The sequence below is a fragment of the Vigna umbellata genome, chromosome 11 (assembly GCF_029865625.1).
Source record: "Vigna umbellata cultivar VRB3 chromosome 11, Vumbellata_1.0, whole genome shotgun sequence".
NCBI lineage: Eukaryota > Viridiplantae > Streptophyta > Magnoliopsida > Fabales > Fabaceae > Vigna > Vigna umbellata.
The window spans coordinates 27,365,545-27,383,977 of NC_142175.1; the positions used below are offsets into that span (position 1 = coordinate 27,365,545).

The 18,433-nt window shown below is 34.7% G+C and overlaps 2 protein-coding genes across 3 annotated transcripts; one reads left to right on the top strand and one right to left on the bottom strand.

The window, feature by feature from the left end:
• LOC124824666 (uncharacterized) lies at positions 1–7,914 on the top strand. Of its 2 annotated transcripts, none has more exons than XM_088101787.1 (9): positions 1–1,101; positions 1,528–1,716; positions 2,396–2,488; positions 2,585–2,767; positions 2,848–2,950; positions 3,052–3,237; positions 3,977–6,399; positions 6,553–7,133; positions 7,419–7,914. In XM_088101787.1, the coding sequence occupies exons 1-9, from the start codon at positions 868–870 to the stop codon at positions 7,426–7,428; spliced, it is 4,002 nt and encodes a 1,333-aa protein (XP_087957913.1). In that variant the 5' UTR covers positions 1–867; the 3' UTR covers positions 7,429–7,914. The 2 variants fall into 2 exon arrangements, with proteins under 2 accessions (XP_087957913.1, XP_047153083.2); XM_047297127.2 differs by having other exon boundaries at positions 4–1,101; positions 6,550–7,133.
• A 2,040-nt stretch (positions 7,915–9,954) lies between these two features.
• Positions 9,955–16,060, bottom strand: LOC124824668 (DEAD-box ATP-dependent RNA helicase 31-like). Its single transcript, XM_047297130.2, has 10 exons — positions 15,322–16,060; positions 14,300–14,406; positions 13,887–13,942; positions 13,173–13,397; positions 12,432–12,638; positions 12,249–12,335; positions 12,066–12,161; positions 11,643–11,858; positions 11,126–11,311; positions 9,955–10,311 (listed from the first exon to the last, which is right to left on the bottom strand). Exons 1-10 carry the CDS (start codon positions 15,987–15,989, stop codon positions 10,084–10,086), a joined length of 2,076 nt encoding a protein of 691 aa, XP_047153086.2. The 5' UTR covers positions 15,990–16,060; the 3' UTR covers positions 9,955–10,083.
• Between the last annotated feature and the right edge of the window lie 2,373 nt (positions 16,061–18,433).

The window sequence follows — 18,433 nt, forward strand, 5'->3', positions numbered from 1 at the left end:
TCTCACAAGATTCTATTATCACCCTCACAGGCTCACTTTGCCAATAAATTTTTGTAATACAAAAACCAAAACCAAAAAACAAAAAACAAAACCCCCTTAAATGCACAACATTCACAACACCAACACTCTTCTCTCTCAACGCCGAACCCCTTTTGTAGCCTACTTCTTCTTCAATCCCTAATATTCATCGTTCATATTTCACAGACAACAACCACCCCTCGTTTTGCACCCTTTTCTCTATCTGCACCAAGGCCCGTTTTTGATCGCACCCCAACTTTTCTCCCACCTAATATTTTGATGCCCACCATCTCCTCTGCGCATTTCTGGGTTTCAACACTACGCTATTGTTTCGCCCCTACACTTCCACTGTGTTGGGATTCAACTTTTTCCGTTAGGGTTTTAACCATCTAAACTCTTCTCTTGTTGCAACCAAGCAACTCTCTTATTGTTTGATTCATTTGGGTGTTTTGCAAAATCTGGTTTTGGTAACTTTTGGGGATTCGTTTGGTGCTTGGTGGGGTTCTCTCAAATTGTGCCGTTCCATCTGTCTGTGTTATTTTTGGGTAATACCCATAATTGGTTTGTTGAATTTCAAAGTTTTTTTTCCTTATTTTTACTGTTTAATGTTTTTTGACTACTGAGGGAATTAAGTTCTGTCTTGGTCTGTTTGTTGTGCAAGGGGAAAAAATTTCCCCTTCCGAACTCTGTGGAAGAACCCTGAGATAATAACTATCGCCGCAAGCTTTTCTTGGTTTTTGTGACTTTGAATATTGGTTGTTTTGGGGTTATCTAGAAGGAACTGTGGTGGTGGTGGCGTGTTCGTTTGGGTTGGTAGGTTTTGTTGGAAGTGTTGAAACATAGGCTTGCATGGGAGAACATGAAGGGTGGGCACAGCCACCAAGTGGGCTATTGCCAAATGGTTTGTTGCCCAATGAAGCTGCCTCCGTGATACAGGTGCTTGACTCGGAGCGGTGGTTGAAAGCCGAACAAAGGACTGCAGAGCTGATTGCCTGCATTCAGCCTAATCCACCCTCTGAGGAGCGCCGGAATGCGGTTGCTGACTATGTCCAACGGCTGATCATGAAGTGCTTCCCTTGCCAGGTTGGTTTATTGTAGTTCATCTGTTGCATAAATCTTATGATTAGTAGTGAGTCATCCATTGTTTTATCTATGACTATCCTATGATATTTAAATTGTGGGAAGGATGCTGTGATCATTCTTGATATCATTATTGCATGATGAAAGTACTTAATAGCAGTATCCTGCTGTTGCAAGTCTTAAATGGAGCGGTGCTTGGTCAGAAATTCCAATTTGTGGGTAGAAATCTTTGTTCTGGTAGTGCGAGTGTATTCTCCCACTTAGGGAATAACTCTACATCGTGCCTTTTTAAAGTTTAATTTGGTGATTGATGGGTATTTTGTATGATGGTTTTCTTTGTTTCATCCAGAAGAGGACCAGTAGTATTATTGATGCTAACTTGAAGTTGTACTTACATATTATTATGTAAATGATTGTTTACAATTACAGGTGTTCACCTTTGGGTCGGTTCCCCTCAAAACTTATTTGCCTGATGGAGATATTGACTTAACAGCATTCAGTAAGAATCAAAATCTGAAGGAGACATGGGCACATCAGGTTCGCGACATGCTGGAGAATGAGGAGAAGAATGAGAATGCAGAGTTTCATGTCAAGGAGGTTCAGTACATCCAGGCCGAAGTAGGTTCTCTAATACAGAAAATCTTCAGAATTGTTGAACTTTCATGTCACTCTTTGCTTTGATTAATCATATAGTTTGTTACCATAGTTGCTTTCTCAATTTGGTTGAGAAATTTGTGACGTGTATAAGTTTGGATTTTTGTTGGATTTATTTTCAATTTAAAGTCTTGAGCTACTCTGCATTCACATTCACCAAGGATAAACCTTTGTGGTAATGTGCATATATTTGAAGTGGTTGTGGGATGTTGCAGAAACTTAAGGTCCTTGGACACTAGGCCTTGTTATGGTACTATAATAACCATAGATACAAGGTTTAAGACATTATAAAAATGAATCATCTTATATTATCAGAGTAAGGGGAGTTCATGTTAACCATTACCAAGTCGTACACTTTCTTTATGTGAGATTTTATCAAAAGCTCATGATTATAGATGATTGAGTATGTATAACAAGGGATATATTGCTAGCTTGAGGAACACTTATTTTATACTATTAATTCCTGAATTAATTTTTCATACTTTACATTTATTGTGAATTATTATTAAGCATTTTTAAATACTTCTAATTGAAAATGACAATTTACTAGTTATTTGTGTCTAACTGTTATAAATTTTGCTAATTGTCTGGCTTGCTTTAGATTTTGAAGAGAGTTTTCTTTTGTTGTGCCCTTTATTTGCAGGTAAAAATTATAAAGTGTCTCGTTGAGAATATTGTAGTAGACATTTCATTTAACCAGCTTGGAGGTTTGTGTACCCTATGTTTTCTTGAGGAGGTAATTTGGTTCATCTCATAAACTTAACAATGTATCATTTGAAAATTTGACATCAGCAGTATTCTTGGATTTACAAAAATTAGTTTGTTGTTGTAGGTTGATAATCTGATTAATCAAAATCATTTATTCAAGCGTAGTATTATCCTTATAAAGGCTTGGTGTTACTACGAGAGCCGAATACTCGGTGCCCACCATGGACTTATCTCAACTTATGCTTTAGAGACCTTGGTTCTTTACATTTTTCATGTTTACAACAATTCTTTTGCTGGACCACTTGAGGTAACAGAAATTACATGGCTTTATTTTATTTTTGTGTTTTTGATGATTGATTTCACATGGTATTGTTTTATCTCACGTAGGTGTTGTATCGATTTTTGGAATTCTTTAGTAAGTTTGACTGGGATAATTTCTGTGTAAGTCTATGGGGCCCGGTACCTGTTAATTCCCTCCCAGATGTGACAGGTAGTTGCATTCCCGTTAAAGACCCTTTTGTCCATATATTGATTTAGGTTTGTTTTACGTAATGATTGTTTTTCTTATTCCTTGACTAACATCATCCATAGCTGAACCTCCTCGAAAAGATGGTGGAGATTTACTACTCAGCAAGTTATTTCTCGATGCCTGTAGCTCAGTTTATGCTGTTTTCCCCGGTGGCCAAGAAAATCAGGGGCAACCATTTGTTTCCAAGCATTTCAATGTTATTGATCCTTTGCGTGTCAACAATAACCTTGGTCGTAGTGTCAGCAAAGGTGTGTTGGTTTCTAGAAATTTGGTTTTGGCTCATTTCATACCTTAGTATCTATTTATCTGATTATAATTTTGGCGAAGTTCATTTCTTATGGATATGTCCCTGCTGCTAGTTATTAATGCAACAATATATTCAATATGAACTTTGTGAATTTAGAAGAGTTAAGACATATGGAAGGGTGGAGTGTGGTTACTGTCTATGGATAAACATGAGTGTCTCTTCTGATGTAGTGTAGTATCCTTACCTTTTTGTTGTCTTTCCTGATATCTTGGAGACTCCTTACCTTTTTCTTGTTTTTCTATGTATATTTTATGCAACCGATGTGTAATGCAAAATGCATAAAACTCAAGCAGATATGTATACATGTCTCGTCATTTTCGCCATGACTAGCATTTTTTCCTACAAGTCCATGGTGATTTAATTCTATATTCATTGGGAGTCATTCTTATGGCTTCTTTCCCATATATGGTAAATAGAAATCTGGGTATACTATAGACAATTGGTTCTGTATTTGCTTGTAGCTTCCATACTTTTGGCACACATTTAGATTTTAAAATTGAAAAAAATAAACCTTTGTTGTGTTTAGCTAATTGTAACCAACAATGAGAGTATGGCAACTTTATGCATCCTGGTCCTGCTTAGTTAAATTACATTGTATCTGTTTGCTTTTAGTTCCCCTTAGCTATTTCTTATCTGTTTGTCCTCTTGCTAATTTTGCATGTATGGTACAAATGAACCAGGTAATTTCTTTAGGATACGCAGTGCCTTTGCATTTGGGGCAAAAAGGCTAGCTAGATTACTTGATTGCCCCGAGGAGGAATTATTTTCTGAGGTGAATCAGTTCTTTTTGAACACTTGGGACAGACATGGAAGTGGGGAAAGGCCTGATGTTCCAACCATTGACTTACAGCGTTTGAGTTTATCCAGTCATGACCAATTACAGAGGTCTGACAATCTCCCGAACAATAACCATAAAATTGATAATGCTTCTAATCATGAATCAAAATCAACTGAAGGCGAACGTTTTTCACAAAGTGTTCTTTCTCAGTATAGTAATTTATTATCTGGAAAGACATCTGGAAGTGCTTCTGCAGTGTCACATACTCAGAATCAAAAGAGTTATGCAAACCAAAATAATTCAAGGACCTTTGATCATGTTAGGCGGGAAACTAATTCTAGTCAAGGTACTCATTTTGATAAAGGTCAGAGAAATGTTAAAACTGATAACCTAGTTGGTGATGTTCAGGGAAGGTTTCTGTTTGCCAGGACACGATCTAGCCCTGAGCTGACAGACTCATATGGTGATGTTCCAATCCAAGGAAGACATACAAAAGGAACAGAAAGTAGTAAAGGCCAGAGTTCCTTTGTGAAGTTGGAAAATAGTCGAAGGAAGAACATTGAACCTGATGTAGCTGTAAGAATGGATGAGTCATCTGTAAGGCACATCTCATCTCATCGATTTCTTGAAAATGCTGCTGATTCAAACAGTAATCATGATGAGTCAAGCTCTGGTGTAATGGGAGAAGAGTTTGCACCTGTTTCTGGTGCAGTTGGAATGCAGCATCAAGAGGAGCAGGACCTTTTGAATATGATGGCATCTCCCACAGCTCAGGGTTTCAGTGGTCAGAATCATGTGCCTATGAATATTGCACCTGGTCACCTACCATTTCACTTTCCACCTTCCATTCTTGCGTCAATGGGATATACTCAGAGAAACACGGGTAACATTCCCTTTATCGAGGCTCCTTGGGGTGCAAATATGCAATTTCCTCAAGGTTTCATCCCGCCTTTGACTCCTTATTTCCCTGGCATAGGAATGGCCTCAAATCCTCAAGATTTACTTGAAACTAACCATGAAAATTTCAATTCAGTTGAGGCGAATGTAACAGAAGCTGATGATTATTGGCATGAGCAGGAAAGGAGTTCTGCAAGTGAGATTGAAGTTGATAATGGAAATCTTGAAATGGCCCAAGAAGATAGGCAACAGTCTACTTCAGGTAGTTACAACTCTGCTCCGTCATCTCAGGTAGGCAGCTCCAACAGTAACAGTTCTGCTGGAGTTCAGCAGAAGTTTACTAAAGAAAACCGAGGGTCAACCAGAGAAGAGCATATTGACAATTTTCAATTTCCAGATGGCCGAAGAAATGAGGTTTATTTTGATGATAGAACAGCAATTTCAGAGTTATCCAGTGCACCTCCTTCGAGCTCCTTCAGGAGTAGGACCCCTTCTGAAAGCTCTTGGGATGGGTCATCAGTCAAATCCTCAAAATCAACGAGGGAGAGAAGGGGGAGAAAAAGCACTCCCTCAGTGCCATCTCAAAATCCTGTTTATGGGAAGGGTAAGAATGTTTCAGAAAATTCATCTAACCGAGTGGATGATGAAAACAGAGAATGGACTCATTTGTCAACGGTTCCATCTGACATGCCAGAAAGAGGCACTTGGCCCACATCTGGTACTTCCATACATGTTCCAAGGAATCAAATATCTAGTTTTGAAACTGCTCAGACTAGTGGACCAGATTCTCCATTACCTATAGCTCCCGTGGTTATAGGTCCTGGTTCTCGCCCAAGAGCAGTAGATAATTCTGGGGTTCTTCCGTTTACATTCTATCCTACAGGGCCACCTGTTCCCTTTGTCACCATGCTTCCTTTATATAATTTTCCAACTGAGTCTTCTGACACTTCAACAAGCAACTTCAATGTGGAAGAAGGGGCAGATAACAGTGATTCAAGTCAGAATTTTGATTCATCCGAGGGATATGAACACCCTGAGGTGTCAAGCCCTTCCAATTCTATGGCAAGGGTGGCTATGGAGTCATCAGAGCACAAACCTGACATTCTTAATAGTGACTTTGTTAGTCACTGGCAAAATTTGCAATATGGCCGATTTTGTCAAAACACGCGTCAACCGCCTTCAGTGATCTATCCTTCACCTGTTATGGTGCCTCCTGTTTATTTGCAGGGTCGATATCCTTGGGATGGTCCTGGAAGACCTATTTCTGGTAACATGAATATTTTTAGTCAGCTTATGAGCTATGGGCCACGTCTGGTTCCTGTTGCTCCTCTCCAGTCAGTTTCTAATAGACCTACCAATATTTACCAACGTTATGTAGATGATATGCCACGGTATAGAAGTGGGACTGGAACCTACCTGCCAAATCCGGTATGATAAATTCCAAGGAGCTTGTGATACTTTTCCTGCAGTTGTGCTTCTTCCTTACATGCATGCATATATATACCAAATGAATTAGTGTTCCCATTTCAAAATCTATTTTCTTTATACTATTATACCTTCCCTTTCAATTTTTTTCAGAAGGTGTCTCCTCGGGATCGACATTCAACAACTACCAGAAGGGGAAGTTACAATTATGATAGAAGTGACCATCATGGTGATAGAGAAGGGAACTGGAATACTAACTCAAAATTGCGAGGAACTGGACGGGGCCATAATCGCAACCAAATGGAGAAGTCCAACTCAAAGCCGGAGCGGTTGTCTACCAGTGAGAGCCGTGCAGAGAGACCATGGAGTTCACATAGGCATGACACCTTCATTCCTCACCAGAATGGTCCAGTTCGCTCAAATTCCTCACAAAGCAATTCTTCCAATGTAACTTATGGAATGTATCCTATACCGGCCATGAACCCAAGTGGTGTCTCATCAAATGGTCCTATGCAATCTGTTGTAATGTTTTATCCTTTTGATCATAATTCTGGCTTCGTACCAGAAGAGCAGCTTGAGTTTGGGACTTTGGGACCAATGGGGTTCTCAGGTGTCAATGAACTGTCACAGGCAAATGAGGGAAGTCAATCTAGTGGAGCACATGAAGAGCAAAGGTTTCGTGGTGGTCACACCCAACGATCTTCACCAGATCAACCCTCCTCACCTCATGTCTCTAGGTAAGTTGTTCGTAATCTACCTCTTCTAATTTTCCCTTGATTCATGAAGCAAGCATCTTATTTTGTCGACTTTAACAATAGTTGCCTTTAAAGTAATCCATAACATGATCTTTTACTAGAGTTTACGGTGTAAACACCAATTACATTGACATAATTTCCATATGTGACAAATTCTAATTGGTTGACATTGTAAAACTCCTTTACGCAGTTGGTTCATAGATTTTAAACTCGTAAATTATTTAGTCGGACTGTTTCATTATGTCTTAGTTTTATGGTTGTCAACAGGGCTCCCTGATTCTACTGTCAGATCGGTGGCCAAGAGGAGTTAACACTTGAAAGAGGAGGATTTCCTCCTTTTTCGTAGCAGGACCCGGCAGGGCATGTAACTGGGGAATACAGTGTCCATTTCATGGCATTACTGTTCTTAAAATGAAAAGATCTCCCTTGTTTTTGGCCAGACTCTTGCATGTACACTTATAGGTGATTAACCAACTTTGGTTAAGTTTGTCCATCCAAGACCATGTTTTGAGGATGAACATGGTGACAGAGAGGATGCAGGACTCTCCTCCCAGTCTACCAAAAGGAAAAAAAAAAGGATGGATTAGAATTTTATTGAAACTTTAGACACATTTTGTAACTCAACAAAAATTAGAAAACTGGCTTAGGTTCAGAATTTTAGAAATTTTACCATGTTATAGAATTGTCAGATTCTGTTTTATACAATGAATGAATGTAATTGGGTACTTGTTTTAGAATATGCAGAAGATCTGTGTTGAGCTTTTGAACATTGTTATAGCTTAGTAGCAATAAAATTGTGATATCAATCATATGCGTTTGTCTTTCCTCAAATCGTCAACAAAGGGATAAAAGATTATGGTCTTTTAAGAAGTGATGGGAATCCATTTTAACTAAATAGAAGGTTACGACACATTTATCAAAAAAATTGTTTGTTAAATAACTATTATGTTGAAGTTTGGGTATCTTTTTGTCAATTTCCAAATGTTAAATTCAAAATAAGTAATTTTCATATACATATTTGAGACAAATTTTGAAAGTTATTGTAGAGCTTGATTTTTATGCGTCGTGAAAAAAGTATTTTGTCGTAACAAATGATTATAAATGTAAACTGAATGATAATGAATTGCCCTCATTTTTATATTAACTTTAAATAATTATTTAATCTGGCATGACTTGTGGTTTTCTCAATTAATTGTTATTGTCCGCTTCTTTAAGGGTTTGTAAATTATATTTATTTTTTAATCAACATTAGTAATGATTAGATATTTGTGAATTATCAATTAAAAGTTCTTCAATGTTTAGAAAAAGGAAAAAGAAAGCTCACATGTATCTGTAAAGTCATACATGGTATTGATTCTTAAAGTTTTGAAATCAACCATAATAATATATAGATAAGTGAAGAAATATTGACAAGTGAAAATTATTTAAAGAGTTATTGGATGAAAAGAATGAATAACGTTTTTCTTTTACATAATGAAATTTGAAAAGTATTTAGATTTTTTTTTTTTGTAAAAAAGTGTTCAGAATAATAGTAGAAATTAGATTATTTTAACAATTGATTATAAGTATAATTAATTGTAATAGGAAATAGTTTTGTTTGTTAAAAATGTATTTTTATAAGTAACCAATTTTGCTTGAATATAATAAACAAATTGTGTTGTAAATTACCAAAAAAAAAAAAGATGTTAGGGAATAAACCGAGAAAAAGAACTTGGAAAGTGAGAGAAATTTGGGGAAAGTGTTTTTAAGAAAAATTGTTAGAATTTTTTTTAACTTGTTTTCACTGAAAAAAAAAATAAAATAAAACAAAAATAAAAATAAAAATTAAGGTTGTAATCCCTGTATAAAACAAAAACACAATTTTGTCTTGTTACTGTACAAAATACTTTTGTAATAAAATCATAATATACAAACACTTTATTAGTAGCACTTGTAATTTTTGTGTATTTCTTTATTCTTATTATATATCATATAACTTTATGAATATTAAGTAAAAATAAGTAGAGAAGGTTCAGCAATCACTTTTTATATTCCTTGTGAATCGCAGCTTATTCTTTTCCCATATTCCACTTTTGCCTCAGACAATGGGATTCTCCATTTTCCTTCCCACTTTGCTGTCTCCTACTTCCATTCAAACAAACAAAACAAAGCTTTAGCATATCAAAGTACTAAAAACAGCCTTCGAACAGGCAATTCAAAGTTAGATTACTGAAGTTGGGTTCAACCAAGATAACCCTGCAAAAAGAAAAATTGCTTTAAGCATATAACTTAGGAATTTGATTTCTCATTTATACGTGCGTATGGAAAAGTATTCATACATATAAATCAAACTAACATTTGTAACAACCAAGTAAACTTCAACACTAACATTTGATTATAATTTTTTTACTTACTACAGTGTAAACTATAAAAGACGTCTTAATATAGCTCTTGCAAACTGCTATCTCACTTCTCCCTAATGCTCAGCAATGTCAAGGGGTTTGATTCATTTAAAATGAGGATGTCTTTGAGATTAATTGAGAAATTAAGGGTTATCATATCAAAGTAGAAAAAGTAACAAATCTGAGTCATTGAAAAAACAATAGGAACCAAGGCATGATTACAGTTAGATGGGAGTGGAGTTGGGTTCGTGTTGGTAAGTTCATTTTTTAAGCAAAAGATTGACTTCAGTTTCTTAATTTAAAGCCACAAAATATACTAGCTACTCTAGTTTAATGAACCTTATATAGAACTATTTGAAATCGCTATATTGTGCTCTATTTTGGTTTGTTGAATGATGTAATTAAGTACAATAGCCAAGATAAACACATAACGGACGATGTATGTGATTGAAAATTTGATGCCTCCAAACTTACAATTAACTATGAATGAGCATTTTAACTAAAAAAATACATATTTCACAAGTTATCAGAAATTGAATTAAAAGAATAAGCTATTTGGCACGTAAACCAGGGATATTCCTGAGGCCCATCTTGCCAAGGACCAGCTTAGCAATAGCTGGAGGGTTATCAAGCCCCATGCTTCGACTAAACTCGTTTGCAAGCTCCACTAGCCTATACTTGTCACGCCCCACTTTCTTGTTCGAATTGTAGTAACCAAGCCATGCCTGATATGCTGCTTCTTTGTTCTTCATATCCACATGGGATAGAGCTTTTTCTACCTGTAAACAGCAAAAATGTTGGCAAAATAAAATTAATGAACATGCCAAAACACGAGATGGAAATAAAATTAACCCGAACTTTAGTCCCCTAATATATATGGGCTAATGGTTTATAGAACTTAAGAAAAGGAACCTAAGCCCAAGCTAATGTTGGATAACGAGTCTCACATTGGCGGGTGAAAACAAGTTCAAGGGTGTAAGCAAGAGTCATGAATCAAAAGGGTCAAGGTAGTTTTGCACAAACAGACCATTAAAACCATGCCCTCTAACATTGCTACACTCTTGAACAAGGGCTTGCAAACTAACTCTAACAGTTCTTTTTCAACAAGACATTTATTGTAGTCTTTGTCAATGTTGCAGTGAACAAGACTTTGCAAAATCGAAGACTAAAGTGAAGATTTTATAAGTTGGGAACTAAAATGACAAGCGCCAACCATCAAAGGAACAAAAGTGGAAAAATAGTAGAAAAGGGACTACATTGAACACCACCTAAAATTGGAGACTGACGTGAAGGATTTATCAAGTTAGGAACTGATATGACGAGCGCTTACCATCAAATGGACTAAAATTCTAAAATGAGGTTTTGATTTATATGTTAGGAACTAAAATGACAAGCGCCAACCATCAAAGGAACAAAAGTGGAAAAATAGTAGAAAAGGGCTCCGGCGAACACCACCTAAAATTGGAGACTATAGTGAAGATTTTATCAAGTTAGGAACAGATATGCAAGCGCAAGGGCTTACCATCAAAGGGACTAAAATTCTAAAATGACGTTTTGATTTGAAAAAAAAATGTCTCCACTGAATAGTGATACCTTTCTCTTAGTATCAGGATCAACTGAAGGCACCACGGGAGCTTTCTCAATAGGCAAATCTTTTACAGTAGATAAAAAGAACTCTTCCCAAGGAGCCAGCAGCAGTATGCCCTGCCCTTCTTTCCCTCTTCGGCCTGTTCTACCCAAGCGATGTATATATTGTTCTCTATCTGCGGGCAACCCAACCTGTCCATTCAACAAATGTAAGAAACAGGAAACAAAATAATTACTTTTATCATATTAAGCCTGTGTTTTAACTTCTCAACAATGCCAACAGGTGTCATCTTTCAGCAAACGTATAATGTATTGAGCATTCTTTCAAATATTCATTGTTTTTCATGATAAAAAGTTAAAACATAGAAAATATAATTCATAAAGCGTTCTAGGATGCCTGTTATTATGGTTTGCAGGGGATGATAAGCTACAATTGTCAGAATAATAATATTTGGAATGTGTATTGCAAGCAGCACAAGATGCCATACAAATGTGTAATGACCCAATGTTCTGTATCTATTACCTGTAGAACAAGAGTGACATCTGGATAATCAACTCCACGAGCAGATACATCTGAAGTAACCAGGATGAGACCCTTTGACTTCCGAAATTCCTCAGAGACTCTGGTTCTATAACTCTGAGGCTTTCTTGAATGGATTTCTCTCACATTCAAGTTCAACTCACCAAGAAGTTCAGCAACAAGTCTAGTGACCATAGCAGTTGTGCAGAAAACAAGAACCTGATAAACCAATAGCTACATTACATATCTTCGTAAAATATGTGAAATGTGATTGAAAATGTAAAATCTTTTGTTGTCTAATCACATACAGAATTTAACTAGAAATAGAACAATAAAAAATTATTGTCTTAATTGTTAAACATGTTATGTGACCAGAAGCAAAAGTGCCAAAAAAAAGTTAATACAGGTGTATATTGGAAAACATACCTTATAATCAACATCATCTGCAATGTGGTCCTTCAGAAGAACATATAGTAAAGGGAAATGCTTGTCCAATGGGGCAACTAAATGCATCTGGCGGACCTGAAATGATTAAAAACTCCATAAATAAATATCATGAAAAGATATTATATGCTGGTTCATGCAAATGCACATTCATTATGCAAGTACCTGTGAATGTGTCTCCTCAGTACCCTCTGGAACTGTATTGATAAATTCATGATCCCTTCTCAAAGCAATATGACAAACTTGACGCACCTTTGCAACAATATTAATACCAGAATAAGCTCAATACTTATATAGTTTCAAAACAAGAAACACAACCATAAAATAAAAAGGTAAAAAAAGACATACCTCTTCTGGAACTGTGGCAGAAAACATAAGAGTTTGTCGTTGTTTGGGGACTGCAGCAATTACCCTCTCAATGTCTTTGCGAAATCCCATGTCAAGTAAATGATCAGCTTCATCAAGCACCAAAACCTTCACACCCATCAGCCTAGTTGAAAAACCAGCAGTATTTTCAATATGATCTCTAAGCCTTCCAGGAGTAGCAACAAGGATCTGTACAGCATGCAAATGGAAGTTAACAACGTGTGTGAACAGAACATGTGACCTTATTATCAAAACTAAATACATCATCAACAAAGTCTGGAAAACTAGTTAGTAGTTAGCTACATAAGGTTGAGGATGCAAATAAATAATAGATCAAAAGCCTTCAATCAAATTAAAATATCATGATGACTACCCTCAGGTGATACTCATAAAAATCTTTTGCTAAAACACTTATACACCAACACAAATTTGTTTCTCTGTCTCTTGATGTTTAACAGAAATTAGTAAAGAAACATACGATGATGATAAAAATAAGTTATAATCTAATATGTTCAGTTGAAAAAAGAACAAAAGATCCTACAATTTGTGACGGCTGGAACATAAATGTGCCAAGAAGAATATGTTCAGCGTATTTATGTCAAGACTGTTTAGTAGCGTAGGGATATTTCAGACTATTTTCATTTATTTGACTATGGGTCATATGGAGGCGTCAGTAACTAATAACAACATAAATAAACTTTGTTAGCAATGAGAAGAGTTTACCTGGCAAGGGTTTGCTTGCATTCGTTTCTGTTCTAAAGCAAGTCTTGTGCCTCCAATCACAACTTGAACACCAATGGTAGGATGATACTTCAGCAGTTTATTGGCCTCTGTGGCAGCCTGACTTGCAAGTTCTCGAGTCGGGCATATGACAAGAACAAAAATTGGTGGCCGCCTGTGGTCACGATCACTTGGAGGTGACTTCACCACAACTTCAATTGATGGAAGCTGAATAAAAACACTTAAAAATTTTAGAAGAGTAAAAAATTACTATTAATCCATTACTACTAGTACAATAAAACAATACATTAGCTTCAAGCTCAACGATTTGTGCTATTAAGTTCAAGTTAAAGCAGAACTTTTGGTGTTTTCTTCTATCAGACATTTTAATCAGTATTTCAAAATTCTTTAATACTCCCACCGCAGACTACTTAAGAAATGTTACAGCAGCCTCCATGCCTAGAAAAAAACAATTGAAAAGAAAATAGAAGCAGGAATTGCCCAATTATCATGATAAAATATCCAGCTCTGATTCCAAAGCTCAAGAAATTAAGCAGAGTGATCCGATGAAGTAGTTTGCATATTTCAAATGTATCCCTTGTGTCAAATATTTCTTACATTAATCGTCACCCATAAAGGAATATGAAGAAACATCCCGATAATAAAGAGGCAATTAACCACCAATTCACTCTCGCAAACACACATCAAGAGACTTACCAAAAATGCTACTGTTTTTCCTGTGCCTGTCCTGGCCTTGGCAAGGACATCCTTACCTAAAAATGTTAATTTGAATAAGTGCCCCAATAATAAATAACCTCAAGAAATATCAGAACAACGTGGACCAAATCTGGAATAAATTCCTCTCTTCTTTAATATTATCAATTAGGAATAGCCCAATAATCTAAATATAGATTCTTAACATAGAATGATATTTGCAACAAAAATTATAATATAACGTCCACACGAAAAGGATACAAAAGGTAACAGAAGAAAGGGTCAGAGGGTTTGACAGAATCATATGACATGACATCTCTTACAAACAGGTAAAACATAACCACAAAAAAAAAGATTATATCTTAAAATTGTTTTCTTATTGTTCCATTCTCCATGAACAAGCAAAAAAGACCAACCTTTGAGAATTACTGGAAGAGTAGCCTCTTGCACAACTGTCATTTTCTCATATCCAGCATCCTTTACTCCTTTAAGTGACAGCTGGGAGACGGAACATTGGTCAAATCTGTGGCATCATAACTCAAAAATCAGATTAAAGTATATGCCAGTGTACATAAGGTAAACATAATACAAGCAAAAGGCTCACCTTTCTCTTTGTATCAATTTCATTCCTATCCCTCTATGAATACAAGACAACTGGCATTTAACATGTGCCCAACATGAGAGAATCCATAACCAATTTCCAAATTCATTCATGGAAGGTATGGAACAACTATCCAGTAAGTACAGTTGCATAATCCCATCAATTACACAAAGAAGACAGTATCCATTCAATTTAGAAAAAAACTGTATTGAAAAATAGACACCCTCTTATCCCTTTCTTTTTAACTTTGTTCCAATTCTCAAGGCTCACAATTCGAAAGATGGCAAGACAGGCAACTCAGTCAATACGCGTTGAGAGCAGTCAGTGGTCAAGGTAAAACATCCAAATTCAATTTGGACAATCAAACTGAGGCCTAAACCCAATGAAAGCCCAGTTTTCCAAGGGCTTTGCAGGTTTGGAAGAGGGGGGAGAGTTAATCCTGGATCAGAGCATCATCAGATCACGCTAAAAAGGTCACACTTAATTCTGCTAAACTCAAGCCCTACATTAATAAATTCCAGCAAACTGGGTTCATTTTGTCACCTCAAGTCTATACACACTTTTCAAACACGTACTACCAACTACAGTAACCCCGTATCAGCTAGCCAAACAAGTATACTGTGCAATAATAAACAACAGACTCGATACATTCATATAAGCAAAGAAACAAAGACCTAGAGCGTGTTTAGACAAGCTTCACGTAAACATAACTTATAACTATACTTTTTATTATCATTCTCTCTCTCCTAGAAATGTTTAACGGAGGAGTTTGTTCAAACATACTCCAAAACTACTTCAAGTAGCATAACAGAAACATTAATGGAATAATGAACACACCTTGATTCACTCAGATAAGAATCAGAACCCCCAGTAGAAGATGGTCTAGGAGTCGGTTCAACCGTCCTCCGGTTCAGACCGTTTTGTTGACCAAACAAAGCGGTTCTACTCTTGTTCAATATCTCCTCCTCCTCACTCCCATCACTCTCTTCATCTTCACTTTCATCTTCGCTGAGAAACGCTCCAACGCCACCACCTTTGAACTTCCTTCCACTCTCCACCACTTCCTCATCGTCGTCACTCCTTGGTTGAATCTTTCTCCTTGCGTTCGCATTCTGCCTTCCCATCCGCAAACCCTCGCCCCTCCTCTTCCCCAAATTGGTGGAAGCCCTATTGTTGTTCCTCGGCGGCGGCCGGAATTTTCGGTCTTCATCGTGGTCGCTGCTGGACCGCTGGGAGAAGCGGTCGACCTTGCCGGTCCGCAAATCATCGACCCAGTCGCTGAGGTCAGCCTCGTCGTCTACGAGGCTCTTGGAGGGGCGAACCGGAAGCTTGTCGCGGGCGTGAGCGTGGGCCCGGGAGGAAAAGGCGCGAGCTTTAAAAGGTGCGCTTCGGAGAAACTTGGAGGGAGGGAAGAAGAAGGCACGCGAGAGAAGAGGAAGAGTGCGAGGCTTCATGGGAAGAAGGGGATGAAGAAGACGAATTTGGGTTAACAGCTTTGTATGCATAGCAGCAGAAAAAGAGATAGATAGAGTGGGTGTGTCTGTGTGGTTCGTTTCCAAGTTAGAACCAACGAGGGTTTTGTGCAGGGAATTAGGGTTTAAGGATTTAGATTTTCTTTTTGAACTCCCTTTTTTTTTTGTCAAAATTTGAAGAATCTCTTATTACATGAAAGTTGGTATTTGATATTTTTTATGTTGATTCTTTAATTAGAATGTTTGGTACTAAATTTTAAAAACTATGATAAGAAAACGTGAAAATAGACTATTTTTTTTAATTGGAGGTGTTTATTCAAATACTAAATTTCCTTTGGGCAACTTGGTTTCTCATTCGATTCTTATTATTAAAAAGGTTTAAACTCTCTTTTGATCCTCATGTTTGTATGAAAATCTCAACAGTTCTCATTTTTTCATCTGTTTCAATCGGGTCATATTTTTTGTAAAAATGAACACATTTTACCTTAACTATTAACTGTTAAATTAAGGCCACGTGGTGTAGAGAAAATGTAGTAGCGTGTGTTTGTGCATAGAGTGTTTTGATTGTGCATTATTTGTGTAGAGAGTGTTTTGATTGTAATCATTAGATATATAATTTTATTACTTATAAAAGTTAAAAATATAATATATATGTTGAATTTATTTAAATTTAAAAATAATATATATTTATTAATAAAATTCATACAAAAATAATATAGATAAATAATTAACTATTGTACATTAATTAAACAAACTTTTTAAGTATATGTTTTCTTTTTAATTTTCTGAGCTTCCCTTTAAAAATAAATTTATATAAATAAAAAATATATAAAATATTGCAATTAACTATAATAATATTATTTTATTATAAAACAAAACATCACATCTTATATATTAAAGATTTACTTTAATATTTTTAATATAATATTATTAAATTATTTCATTTTATAGAACTTAATCCTAAATCATGTTGGGATAAAAAAACTTAATAGAAGTAAAAGTAATTTTATTAAAAAGTTTATATGATTAAATATTTATAAAGTCTTAAAATTCTATCGTTAATTTATGATTTTTTTTTATAGGTTGATTATTTTATTTTAATAATATTAAAAAATATATTAATTTAATCAATAATTCAATTTAATCATATTCATTAATCATTATTTTAAACTAAATTATTTTAAATTTAGTTTTTTTAATTTTAAAGTTTTTATAAAATTATGGGTATTTTAATTGAATATTAATATACAAAATTGTTTATATTATATCAAATTATTATATAAAAACAATAACTTATTTAATATTTTTTTATAACTATTTGAGAGAAAACATTTCTTTTTAAACTAAAAAATGTTTATTATATTTTAGATTTCATAACTAAAAATAAGTCTTATATATAATTTTTTAAATTTTTTGTCAAAATAAATTCATAAAAATATTTAAACACAAAGAAAATTTAAAAATATGTATTTTTACAATTCTATCCAAATATAAATAATTTTTAGACTTATAAAAGATAACTTATTTTAATTATTTTTTTAAAATTGTTTTATTTTTAAATTTAAATAAATTCAACATATATATTATATTTTTAACTTTTCAAAATAATAAAATTATATATCTAATGATTATAATCAAAACACTCTATGCACAAATGCACAGTCAAAACACTCCCTACACAAACACACATAAGCACATTCTCTCCGCACCACGTGACCTTAATTTAACGTCGTCTGAGAAACAGTTAGGATAAAATGTGTTCATTTTTACAAAAAATATGACCCAATTGAGACATATGAAAAAAATGAGGACCGAACTGAAATTTCGATACAAAAATGAGGACCAATGGAGGGTTTAAACCTATTAATAATTAAAAATTGATAAGATTTATTCAATAATGATATAATATTTTTAAGACAATTACGTGAGACATGTTATTTTTTATTTATGGCTTAAATATTGATTTATTTTCATTGATTTTTTTTAAATATGAGATTTTTTTTAATGTTGGTTTTATTTTGATAAATTGTATTCAATTTAACCATTTTTCATGGTATATCTAAACTGTTAAAGGATTAATAGAGTTTGTGATTTTCTTAATTTTTAAATTTCTTTAAAAGTTTGTATTATTCTTTTATTTTATTTTTAATTTTAAAAAAAAGTTTTTATGTGTCAAATTAACATTGTGTCACATGACATTGTTATTATCACAGTGCAATATCAATATCATTAATGTCAGTATCTTATATTCAAATTAGTCCTAATTTTTATTCATTTTTATCAATTTAGTTCTATTTTTTTTTTAATTTTGTTCAATTCAATCCTAATTTTGTCCCCTCTAAATTTTGGCTAAATTTAATTTTTATTAAAATTCACATTTTTATTAAATATTTCTTTCATTATTTTTAAATCAACTCTAAATATATTATTGGAATATAATTGTTAGATTTATGTTTTATTTTTTTTTACATGTGAAA

Bases quoted from the DNA above. Each gene is read 5' to 3' on its own strand.
- LOC124824668 (XM_047297130.2), bottom strand. From the start codon at position 15,989: ATGCATACAAAGCTGTTAACCCAAATTCGTCTTCTTCATCCCCTTCTT. The intron at 13,398-13,886 runs GTAAGTCTCTTG...GTTTTTATTCAG, and splicing joins GAAAAACAGTAGCATTTTTG to CTTCCATCAATTGAAGTTGT. The intron at 12,162-12,248 runs GTACTTGCATAA...TAATCATTTCAG, and splicing joins CTGAGGAGACACATTCACAG to GTCCGCCAGATGCATTTAGT.
- LOC124824666 (XM_047297127.2), top strand. From the start codon at position 868: ATGGGAGAACATGAAGGGTGGGCACAGCCACCAAGTGGGCTATTGCCA. The intron at 2,768-2,847 runs GTAACAGAAATT...TATCTCACGTAG, and splicing joins CTTTTGCTGGACCACTTGAG to GTGTTGTATCGATTTTTGGA. The intron at 6,400-6,549 runs GTATGATAAATT...AATTTTTTTCAG, and splicing joins GAACCTACCTGCCAAATCCG to AAGGTGTCTCCTCGGGATCG.